Source organism: Portunus trituberculatus, chromosome 50, assembly GCF_017591435.1.
Source record: "Portunus trituberculatus isolate SZX2019 chromosome 50, ASM1759143v1, whole genome shotgun sequence".
Classification (NCBI taxonomy): Eukaryota; Metazoa; Arthropoda; class Malacostraca; order Decapoda; family Portunidae; genus Portunus; species Portunus trituberculatus.
In genome coordinates, this window is record NC_059304.1 from 13,816,841 (window position 1) to 13,829,809 (window position 12,969).

The 12,969-nt window shown below is 41.7% G+C and overlaps 1 protein-coding gene across 1 annotated transcript; it reads left to right on the forward strand.

Annotated features, from left to right (window-relative positions):
- Positions 1-10,485: 10,485 nt before the first annotated feature.
- LOC123499490 (proclotting enzyme-like) lies at positions 10,486-12,657 on the forward strand. Its single transcript, XM_045247516.1, has 6 exons — positions 10,486-10,643; positions 10,753-10,841; positions 10,986-11,419; positions 11,561-11,781; positions 11,967-12,166; positions 12,396-12,657. The coding sequence occupies exons 1-6, from the start codon at positions 10,550-10,552 to the stop codon at positions 12,561-12,563; spliced, it is 1,206 nt and encodes a 401-aa protein (XP_045103451.1). The 5' UTR covers positions 10,486-10,549; the 3' UTR covers positions 12,564-12,657.
- The last annotated feature ends 312 nt before the right edge of the window (positions 12,658-12,969 follow it).

The following is a 12,969-nucleotide window of genomic DNA, read 5'->3' on the forward strand; positions in this document are numbered from 1 at the left end:
CTTTCCTTTTTCTGCGTTTTTCCATTCTATTCATTTCTTTTATGATTTTATTTTCATTTTAGCTTGTAATGGAAAAAGCAGGGTGTCTGTTTTTCTTCTTTTTTTTTCATCACTATTTCATTTTAGAATGGAAAAAGCAAGTCTCATTTTTCCACTTTTTTTTCTCTCTCTCCTTTTCTCTATATTCTTTCTTTATCATCCTCTTTTATTCTACGTTATGGAAAAAGGAAGGATGGATAACACAAAAAAAAATATAAAAAAAGAACAGAAAACAAGTGAAAGCAGGAAACGCTAAAGAAAAAAGAACAAAAATATATATGAACCAAAAAGAAAAAAAGAAAAAAAGAATATACATGAACCGAAAAACCTTAAACTAGAAACCTGCACGTGTTTCTCTCCCCACGAGGAACCCACAGAGACACGGAGGATTAATGAAATCCCTCAATGACTGTCCTTCCCTTGGGCATTCACCTGTGACCCGCCATCCCATCCTGCCTGAGACGAGGTTCCAATGGGCGGCGAAATAATAACGTAGCCAGCACAGAGAAAGGAAATGTGGAAAGAATGTGGTGGTGGTGGTGGTGGTGATGGTGGTTGTGGTGTTTTGCTAATTAATTCTAAAGTTACATGTTTTCAATTTAATAAGTTTTATTTGTTTTTTTTTCCTCCGTTCTCTGAAGTTTAGAAAATGGACCAAAGGGAGAACTTTTATTTTCTATTTATTTTTTTTTTGTCAGAGTTTATTGAGTCGAACTGATTAATGATTGGAACGAACAATAATTCCAGAATATATTTGTGCATTTGACTACACACACACACACACACACACACACACACACACACACACACACACACACACACACACACACACACACACACACACACACACACACACACACACACACACACACACACACACACACAGGACGAAGAAGAAGAACAAGAAGAACAAGAACAAGAACAAGAAAAAGAAAAGAACAAGAACAAGAAAAGGAAAAAGAAAAAGAACAAAATCAGAAGAAGAAGAAGAAGAAGAAGAAGAAGAAGAAGAAGAAGAAGAAGAAGAAGAAGAAGAAGAAGAAGAAGAAGAAGAAAAGGTCGTTCACTTTCCGAGGCGGAGTGGTCCCCATGCCACAGTTCGTGCTTGGGATACGGAAAGAAAAAACATCAGACTTGCACCAATGTTTTACGAAAAAGCAGTTGTGGTGGTGGTGCCGGAGGAGGAGGAGGAGGAGGAGGAGGAGGAGGAGGAGGAGGAGGAGGAGGAGGAGGACGAAGGGAAGGAAAAGGAAAAAATTATGAAGCTGGACATTGAAAAGTGGAGAGGCAACTCAGAAGATACGTAACCAGAACAAGCGAAGGAGGAGGAGGAGGAGGAGGAGGAGGAGGAGGAGGAGGAGGAGGAGGAGGAGGAGGAGGAGGAGGAGGAGGAAGAAGAGGAGGAGGAGGAAGAAAAAAATAGGAATCTGGGACACAACGAGAGAACAAATGACAGAGAGGAAGAAAAAGGAATGAAAATAAAGCAAGGAATGAAAAAAAGAAAGAGAAGCAGAAAAGAAAAAGAGAAAAGGAAACGCACCACAAATGTAAAAAAAAAAATAAATAAAATAGGACGAAGACATACATTGATAACGAATAAGATAAAGAATACGAAGGCAATAAAAAAAGGAAGAGAAGTAGGAAAAGGACAATAATTCTCACATTCATAAATTTTAGATATTTGCCATTCTCTCTCTCTCTCTCTCTCTCTCTCTCTCTGTTTCACGCAGGTAAAGAGACTGAAACACCTGCAGCTTACCTTTCGGGCGGTTCAAGGTGAGGTGTGCAAACGAGGAGCCAACGGTAGGAGGAGGAGGAGGAGGAGGAGGAGGAGGAGGAGGAGGAGGAGGAGGAGGAGGAGGAGGAGGAGGAGGAGGAGGAGGAGGAGGAGGAGGAGGAGGAGAGGCGGGGTTCGAATCTCGTGGGGCAGGAAAGGAATTTACATTAACTCTTTTGTCCCACACCACTCTCCCTCCATCTCTCCTCTACCTCTCCTCCAGCCTCCCTCACAGTCTCCCAGCTGGCTAAACAATCTTCCAGGCGAGTCTCCGTGGGATTCATTTCACTATTGTCACCGTCACGACCACCACCACCACCACCACCACCACAGCCACCATCACGAGATTTTACATATTCTTAGTGTATTAATTTGCTATTTTTCTTATGATTTACCAAGTTTTTCGTTTACTACTTATTATTTCATTTGGTCACACGTATGAAATATTTAGCATTCACTTTTCCTTTTTTTTTTTTTTTTTTGGTTTCAATTGTCACTTTTATATCTTTCATCTTCCTTATTATTTTTTTTTCCGTGAGTTCTTTTTTCTTTTTTTGTTTTGTGTGCACATTCCACTTTGCTACACATATTGCACTTCCTTTTATTGGAGACACTCGTACCTAGCGTCACTCTCCCTCGCTTTCCAAATAACGCCAGGAGGTTTGCATTTTCATGGTCCATTCCAGCATTTTTTTTTTTTTTTTTTTTTTAGCATTCCCAGCCAGCACTCTGCACTCCACTGTTCCCTTCAGCACTATCCACAGCACAATACTTGCTTTTCACATCACTATAATTCCCTCTGGCTGAATACCATTATTGTTAGTGTTATTATTATTATCATTATTATTATTTTCATTATTATTCTTATTATCATTATTATTATTATTATTATTATTATTATTATCATTATTATCACTATTGTTATTATTATCTTTATTATTAATGTTGTTATTATTATTATTATTAATATTATTATCATTATTATTATTATTATTATTATTATTATTATTGTAGTAGTAGTAGTAGTAGTAGTAGTAGTAGTAGTAGTAGTAGTAGTAGTAGTAGTAGTAGTAGTAGTAGTAGTAGAAGAAGTAGTAGTAGTAGTAGTAGTAGTTGTTGTTTGGATAATAGTAATGATAACAACAACAATAATATTACTGTAATAATAATACAAATAACAATAATAATAATAATAATAATAATAATAATAATAATAATAATAATAATAATAATAATAAAAGCACTTTCTACCCACATTATAAACTTTCCATCACTTCCATCACCTTTATCTCTCCATTAACTTCATTCTTTCTTGGCAAAAATCTTTAAGTAGTCTGGCAAGAGGATTCATTTCCCCTTCGCCTCACACCGTTACTTACTTCACCACACGCCAGTCGCTCACTTCACTTCAGTCACGTCTTTCACTTCACACTTCTTTCTCAGTCACTGTCTTCACTTCACACTTATTTCTCGGTCACGTCCTTCACTTTACTCTTCTTTCTCAGTCACGTCTTTCACTTCACTCTTCTCTCTCACTCACGTTTTTCACTTCACATTTCTCCTTCCTCTCTGAAAAAAAAAGAAATAAAACACAAGCCGTTCGTAACATTACACTTTTTTCAATGTCTTAAAAAACAAAAGAATAAGTAAAAATAATAAGTAATAATTTTTCAAGAGATGGAAAACATTCTTGCTTAATTTTTTATCATCAATTAACTTGATTAATTGGAGCGTGAAGCCAAACAGAATATGTTCGTTTTTCATGTGATAAAGTTTGCTTAGAAAGAGAAATGAATGTGGAAGGATGAGAGAGAGAGAGAGAGAGAGAGAGAGAGAGAGAGAGAGAGAGAGAGAGAGAGAGAGAGAGAGAGAGAGAGAGAATTACACTTTTTTGTACGTACGATGTGGTTTCGTAAAGGAATCAAACGACAAAGTCTACACTCTCTATCTCTCTCTACACACCACTTTAGTAAACAAATATTTTCAAAGGGCCCTGCACACGGGCGAGTCTGCACCTGCTCTCTTTACTCTCTTTTCCCTTTCTTTTTTACGGTCAAATGCTCAGACCATTTACACTGGAAAATATATGAAAAAAAATAGCCATAATATAACAAAAGGAACCCACACCTACCCACACCCACACCCACCCACCCACCCACCCACAAACACCAACACCAACACCCACACCCACACCCACACGCACACACACATCTTTTGATTTGCTATCTTTTTTTCAACTATCATCTTAGGAATCTCATCCTGCTCTCTCTCTCTCTCTCTCTCTCTCTCTCTCTCTCTCTCTCTCTCTCTCTCTCTCTCTCTCTCTCTCTCTCTCTCTCTCTCTCTCTGTGTGTGTGTGTGTGTGTGTGTGTGTGTGTGTGTGTGTGTGTGTGTGTGTGTGTGTGTGTGTGTGTGTGTGTGTGTGTGTGTGTGTGTGTGTGTGTGTGTGAGTTGGTCTTTGAGGCAGTGACAGTATATATTCCGAGACGCTTTAAGGGTTATGTTTTTTTAAGCTTACTATCACTGGACACTGGGAAGAAGAAAAAAAAAAAAAAAAAGGAAAAGGGAAGAGAAAGACGAAGCGAACTGGAAGGAGGAGGAAGAGGAGGAGGAGGAAGAGGAGGAGGAGGAGGAGGAGGAGGAGGAGGAGGAGGAGGAGGAGGAGGAGGAGGAGGAAGAGGAGGAGAAGAAGGAGGAGGAGGAGGAGAAAGAGGAGGAGGAGGTATTGGTGGTGGTGGTGGTGCACGAGAGGAAGAAAAAACTAAAGCTAATACTATAGATCAGGGGTTCTCAATCTTTTTATCGTTAAGAACCCCCTGAGTTATAAGACCATCCACCCGAACCCGCAATATTATCACATGGAACATGGAACTCAATATGCAATGGTATTGCACAGGATTTTATTAGATCAGCCATCTTCTTATGAACGTCTTCAGCGTCATAGAGACCTAATGATGTTAGCTCATGGATAATGAATTCCTTTTTTTTTTTTTACATGGTATAAATAAAAAAAAAAAAAAAAAAAGAACCCCCTGGGGTTTCGCGCTGTCAGGATGGCCATTGTCCATGAGCTAACATCATTAGGTCTCTATGACGCTGAAGACGTCTATGCAGAACGGTTTGGTTGGCAATAGACAATCTCATTATCAGATTTTTATTTCTAAGTTATGAAAATAAACTAATTTACGGGGCTTCATATGTTCATGGTGTCTTGTAGTCTACTTACTAACCTAGAAGGAAAAAAAATATCATACTAACTTCGAGTTATCAATTGAGGAAGAAGGAATAGAGCTAGATGGAATATAAAAAACACAATGCAGAGTTATAACCTAACTCTACTATTATAGCGCTTTTGTCGTAGATACATGTTTAAAAATACTTTACCTATCTTGATGTCTCCTGATGTGACAGAAGAATATCCAAAAATATATGATATGCAGTTGACCATCTTTTCTGTGAAATATTACGATATCTGTTGAATCTGGCAACTTTAACGGGAGTTTGGGTCCTCTCCTAGTGTTTCCTTATATTTGAAACATTGATATTTACACGTCATTGTGATCAGGGAAATAAAGGAAACTAAGTTTGCTTTTTTCTAAGAGCATAAAATAAAAAAAAAATTATGTCTACAGGTGGCAGTTTATGTATAAGACAAGCAAACCTGTGTGCACTCATCCACTCTATCCAGAAGCTTAACTAATTTTCAAAAGTTCCCCAATAGTTACACAACTACCATTGGTCTACTGTTTCTATCCAGTTATCTACAAACACGTACACATTCACGGCAGCAACATGCAAAGTACACTAAATACTCCGGAGCAAAGCTGCCTCACCTTGTTTCATTAATCAGCTAACTCTTGCACACTTTCAGACCAAAGCTATTTTTCATTTACCATCGACGATTTTATATTCGAATCAAAATTTAAACGACGATTGAGAACTTTCGGCCTAAAGTTGTTGAGGGCCGTGACGGCCTTGGGCGCCGCACGGGGGAAGGAGGTGGCTGTTGGGTCCGGCCTGGGGCCCAAGGCAGGAACTGGCTGCAGGTCCTGCTTTTCCTTGGTGGCCTCAAGCTTCACTACTAGTCGTCCACTTGCAGCGCCTCACACTAGGCAAGGGTCGCCATAAGCAAGAGATCAATGTCTACCACTCACCAGATGGTGCCGTGAGGGGCCCTAAAGGGGTGATAAGGGCTCCTTGCATAGATTCTGGTGGTGAGTGGTGTGTACGGGTCCCCTGCTTATAATGACACCGGGCTGAACAACTCGCCATGAACGAGGGCACGCTGTGCGCCATGAGCCAGGCACTGACAGTACCAGTGGTCCTTTACGTTAGGTTAGGTTAGGTTAGGTTAGGTAAAAAGGACTCACTTCATGACAGTGTTTGGGGAGTGGTGTGTGGCGGGTCATTGCTCATGGCGACCCGTGTGAGGCATTGCAAGGTTGCATCGTCACTGCTCTCATAACCACGGGACTGGGGTTGACCCTTTCTGGGTGAAAAGTTTCGTCCCAGTACCTGTGTAGGTAATAATACTTTGAATCGTTTCGCCATCGCCATCGCCGCACCGTTAGCCTCGATAAACGGATCGTTATCCTCGACAAACACATCTTTACCGTGGACACTGGAATCGCAACCTGTCGTGGAATCCCATTGTTAACGTGGACTCATTTTCCTTTGCGGCTTCAAGCTCACTGGTTGTCGTCAACTTGCAGCGCCTCACACTAGGCAAGGGGTCGCCTTAAGCAGTCTGCCGTGTCTACCGTCCACCAGATGATGCCGTGAGGGGCCTTTAAAGGGGTGATAAGGGCTCCTTGCATAGAGTCTGGTGGTGAGTGGTGTACGGGACCTCTGCTTATAATGACACCGTGCTGAACAACTCGCCATGAACGAGGGCACGCTGTGCGCCATGCACCAGGCACTGACAATACCAGTGGTCCTTTACGGGGTGAAAAGGACTCACTGACAGTGTTTGGGGAGTGGTGTGTGGCGGGTCATTGCTCATGGCTACCCGTGTGAGGCGCAGTGAGGTGGCAGCGTCACTCTCCTCGCACTCACGGGTCTGGGGTGAACCCTTACGGGGTGAAAGGGTTCGTCTCAGTACCTGTGTAGGCAAGTGAACTTCAATTGCGTCGCAGTGAGGTGGCAGCGCCACTCTCGCACCTAAGGTGTGGGGTGGATCCTTACGGGGTGAAAGGGTTCATCCCAGTACCGGTGTAGGCAAGTGAACTTCAATTGCGGCGCAGGAAGGTGGCAACGTCACTCTACTCGCACCCAAGGGTCTGGGGTGGACACTTACGGGTGAAAGGGTTCGTCCCAGTACCTGTGTAGGCAAGTGGACTTCAATATTGTGTCGTGAAATCGCATCGTGAGAACTGGAACCGCATCGACATCGTGGAAACCCGCATCGTTACCGTGGAAACTGGAATTGCATCTTGATCGTGGAAACTCGCATTATTATCGTGGAAACTGGAATGACATCTTTATTGTGGCATGGCATCTTTATTTTGGAAACTCGCATCGCTATCGAGGAAACTGGAATGGCATTGTAATCTTGGAAACTCGGAGCGCTATCGAGGAATCTGGAATCACATCTTATCATACACACTGTTATCGTGGAAGCTCTCGTGATCGTCGTTCGTTTCGTTATCTCTGAATTACTTAATTAGTCTTGGTATTATTCTTAGCCTCCGTAATAATAGAGATGTTGGTCATTTTTATCTTATCTCTTTTACTGTATTCAGGGTATAGTTTAGTGTTCTTCAACCTTTTCTAAGTTCGTGCACCTTTTCGAGAAGCAAGGAGGACTATAAAAGAAATGCATCAATATTTGTAATTTTCCCTACTTTAAGACTGAAAATCGATAGATAACATTATTGTATATCTACCTGAAGCTATAGTTTTTCGGTCCTAAACAGTCGCTATATAGTGCAAAATGTACTATAACAAAATGTCGCATCTCAAACACATCAGGCCCGTGTTCCATTTAAGTATAATATATAACAATTTTGAATAAATTGTAACACTTTGATTAATGTCAATAGGAGAGGATCCAAACTGTCACATTTTCAATGTTTGCAGGTTGGTTTAATTCAGGGGTGGGTCAGCAACGTCTCGTGGTACAGAATAGTTGTCTCTATACACTGTATTATGATGTATCTATTGATTTACCATGCTTTTACTCTTCTCAGTATTTTTCTGTTCTTATTCTACCATGGTATTTCTTTATAGTTACTTGAGTTTATACGACTAACACCATAACAGAGAGCAAAACATGATTGCCTGCTGTACCAAGATCTTTAATTTCTAGAAACTTAAATACAGCACGGAACCTTAACACACATTTCACCTCGCTTCTGCACAGGTTAATTCTTCACAAGGAATGAGCAGAGCAATATTTGTTCGGTTTTCTTTATGAGAAAACAAGAAAATTAGCCGAAACTGAAATAGTCCGAGGATGCTGTAGTGTTTTCATCACCGTGTTCCTAAGCTCTGTCTTGCCATAGCCTGAACATGGTATTCAGTTCAGTTCAGTTGATAGGCGGACGTGTAGCCTGGATATCGACACTTCCTGATGTGTTTTGGTTTGTCTGCGTCTGTAGCTGTAATTAATCATTATTTAAGCTTTTTACTTAATGTTCTCTTATTTCCCAAAAAATATATATTATTACATTTTCTTCTATACTAGATTTTTCAAAAAGTATTTTTCCAATGAGGTGTTCTTCATTTTCTGGGTAAGGACGCTGCCAATTGGGATGTTTAGATCTTTCATTGGTGTAGGCTGGGCAATGTAAGAGGAAATGTTTATGCCTTTAGACTATAGAATAGATGATTCTGAGCTCATATGGGGTTTATTAGATCTTATTCTCTCTCTCTCTCTCTCTCTCTCTCTCTCTCTCTCTCTCTCTCTCTCTCTCTCTCTCTCTGGAATTGAAGGAGTAAAAAGAAAAAGCGATTGATGAAAGGCGTAAAAGCAGATTTCTTCCTTATACTGTAAATTATAAACAAAGGACAGTAAACCAAACAATTAATTCACATGCAGAGAGAGAGAGAGAGAGAGAGAGAGAGAGAGAGAGAGAGAGAGAGAGAGAGAGAGAGAGAGAGAGATAGCGCGAACGAGCAATACAAAGACAGTAATTTCCGCAGCGCATCACAAGTTACCTCTCATAAGCACCGTGATTTCCAACACTCACTAATGAAGTCACACAGCGCCGAACCAGTAGCAGCCCCGTGAACCCGTGAACAAGGCCGGAGCAACGTAATAAGTGAGGCAGAGAGTGTTATTCTTCACGGTCAGCGGACATGCACTTTGACAGGTTGGTGTAACGTAAGAGTGCATAACGGAAGTGACAAAGTATGATTCACTAATTAACTAGATAGTTTTCTCGCTGTTTAACTATTTCTAGAGGGTTGTTGGACGGAGAGAGAGAGAGAGAGAGAGAGAGAGAGAGAGAGAGAGAGAGAGAGAGAGAATCATTCTTACTTTACATAAGAAGAGTAGGCAAGAACACCCCATCTTTACGTACACAACCAACCCTCTTTTTATCTTCACGTCCCCGCTGAATCAATATTCTTAAACGCTTTGCTCTCTCACCACCACTACTCATCAAAGGCTTTAGTTGAAGACGCTCATGTTTTTAAGGGTATTGTTCTGGTTACGGTGATGGACTGGCAAGATTTCTAGACTATTATAAGGACAAACTACCTTGAAAATCTAGCTAGTCGTCTCTGTGGCCTTGGGAAACTGTCGTGGTGAGGGAATAAGGGGTATCTGAGTACGTGCGGCAGTATCCTATGCAGCCAACCTAAATACACGCCATCTGGATGTTGACAGTGTGTGGTTTAACACCTAACCCTTCAAGCCGCGATGAAAAAATGTCTTGTAGCTTTTCCATTAATTTGACATCAATAAAAGAGGTGCTCGTCTCTAAATGGTGTGTTGATTGCCCCCAGGATTAACTGTTAGTTTTATTTAATTCGTTTCCTAAGCGAGAGTCAAACACAAATCTCAAGGTATAAATGTGTCCCATTATTGAAGGGATTAATTTTTTCCTAGGTGAGAGTCGTTCAACAATCATTCATAGTGCACTTGTTACGTTGTTAACCCCTTCAATACTGGGACACATTTTTACCTTGATATCTGTGTGGTATTCTTTAGTTTATAAGTTAATTACGTGGTTTGCCTGACCGCTCGTATGTTTCTCTATGTTATGGTGCTAGACGTTATTTGCGCAATGAACTATTAAATAAAATCTCTCTCCCTTTCTTTGGCCCTGCGTGGCTTCACGCTTGTGTGTGTGTGTGTGTGTGTGTGTGTGTGTGTGTGTGTGTGTGTTGTTGTTGTTGTTGTTGTTATTTAGGTATTTTGTACTGTTTGATACGTTTTTGTATAATAAATCTATCAGATCAAATCAAATCTCTCTCTCTCTCTCTCTCTCTCTCTCTCTCTCTCACACACACACACACACACACACACGATCTAAATTTCATGACGACCAAAATATATTTATTATGAACGTTTATAATATTTTCAATTGAAAACTTAATTATATAAACTAAGGCGATCTGGAATGTTCATTCAATATTTGTCAGCCTATCATTACTTTTCCCTGAAACAAATGTGAAACATCGTAGCTACGTCCCGAAGCTTCGTGAGTGAAGCACCTCAAGCCGGTAAGGAAGGAAGTCAAGGAGGCGAGATTGGCAAAGCTTTTAATCAGTCCATCAAACAACGCTATGGCGGCGACTTGGTCTCCAGCACTGGATAGGAAGACAGTGTTTGTGGTCGTCGTTTTGTGTGCCACGGCTCGGCTTGCTTTTGGCCAGTATGGTGGGTTTCGAGTCGTAATTGTTTTGGAGTATTTTTATTTTTTTTGTTGCATTGTGTGTATTCTGAAATAATTTGGTGTACATCATTCACAGTAACTTGTTTTCTAAAGATACGTATGGGGAAGGTAATGTAACTACGCCAGCCGCCGCCACGGAGGGAGACGGTGGTGCTTCTACTGGGACTCCATCTGTCAGTGAGGTTAGTAATAAAGTTGAAGGGGTGCGGTGCTAGGTGTCACAATGGTTTATGTAAGGTTAATTGAAGTCGGTGGATGAGTTTACGGCGAGATGGTGAATGTTGAACCGACTTGGCGTTCATACTGACGGTAAACACGTCTCCCAGGTACCTACAGCGCCTCCGGATACAACTTCGCCTATAGAAGTGACGTCATCAAACAGTGACGCTGAAACTACAACGGCGGAAGAAGCCCAACATTCAACCCAAGAACAACGTGACTCGACTCTTATGGATGAGATGTCCACAACAACCGGATCTCAGCAGCCTGAGCGAGACGCCACCGTGACCACCGGCGCCCCTGAGGTCATCGTTTACGAGTCGAACCTTCAACAAGTGTACAGTCTCGGGCCAATGAATGCTTCCGCTGAACTGCGTCTCGACAATTGTGGATCACGAGGGCGCATAATCGGTGGGCATATTTCTGCTGTCCCGGCGTGGCCATGGGCTGTGGCGGTGAAAGATAAGTTCTCCAGCCACTACTGTGGCGGAGTAGTGATTTCCTCCCGACACGTCCTCACTGCCGCCCACTGCATCGACCAGTAAGTGTGGAATGTCGGTGGCTTTGCAGATATTAAATTGAACGCAACACTAGCAATTTTAGTCTTGCGCTCTTTGCCAGTCCTAACATTGTGGATCACCTGCCTCTCGAGTAACCTTTGTTCTTGTCTCGCTCTCTTTAGTCCAGATCTAGTGGATCGCCTGCCTCTGAAGGTCACTGTCGGGGACTACGACCTCTCCACAAGCGAGGAGTCAGAGTCCCGGACTGAGTGGGTGCACGAGGCGTTCAAACATAACCAATACAACCAACCATCTTCGTACAACAATGACATCGGAGTGTTGGTGGTGCAGGATGAAATAGACACGGGGATTGATGTGACTCCTGTTTGTCTCCCGTCAGCACGTGAGTCTCCCTTTAGAACGCAAGTACAATGCAGTACTTGCGAAGTTTTGGCTCGTATTCTCACTCATTCTCACTCTTTTCGATTAGTGTTTAGCCGTCATGCCGAAATATGAAAGAACTGAGGATAATGTTACGAATGTAGTGTTATTGAAGCTTGCCTTGTGCTTTGATTCGAATATCCACAGAACTCAATCTACCTGTGGGGACTGAAATGTTCGTCGTGGGCTGGGGAGCAACAGTGTACAATGGTCCAGTAGTCAATGAACTCCGCCAGGTGAAACTAACGCTTCTTGATAATTCCCGATGTACTGCCGTGTATAGCGAGTTTAAAGCAGACCGAATGTTTTGTGTCGGCGACTTGGTAGGAGGCAAAGATGCTTGTCAGGTAAGATTAAGTAATCGCTATATATTCATCCTAATACTTTGAAGAGGAACTTTTTTTTTCAAACTATTCACCTTTTCTTGTTAGTGTACTGTTCACGTTGTTAGCATCCAATTATTCCCCCCACCCCCGCATTTGAGTAGCTTGCTAGTATACTACTAGCACTGTTAACCTCCCGTTGTTTCTCGTACGAGTAACAATAGTATATTAGCTCCTAATAAATTTGATGCAGGGTGATTCCGGCGGACCACTGCTGTACAAAGACACCAGTGACAACAAGTGGTACGTGGTGGGCGTGGTGAGCTTCGGCAGCAGGTGCGGGGAGGCTCAGTACCCTGGCGTGTATACCAGCGTGCAGTTCCACCTCGGTCTTCTCAACTGGGCACTACAGAACACGTGAAGTGTTACCAGTCGTGAGGTTGATGTAAATTCCTCGGTGTTTCTCGAAACTGATAAAGGTTTCTAGGTGTTAATAAAAGCTTCTGAACTAATGATTGCGTTGTTTGACTAAACATTAAATTGTACTAGTAGATGCAGTATGTACGTTATGGTATACTTAGTGTGAAGTTGTTCCAATATCTACACGGATTGGAAAAAAAAAAAGCGTGTACTTCAGTTATACTTGTTTCTCCCTCGCATGTACATTGAATACAAAATATAATCCACTAAAAGGCCTTAAACCCAAAGTAGGGCAATGTATAGCGATACAAAATATCTCCAAAAGATAAAGCTGTTAAATACACAGGATTGTGAGAAAAACGGTAAGCCAAAAACGAAAATGAAGTTTAACGGAAGAGCAAAACGAT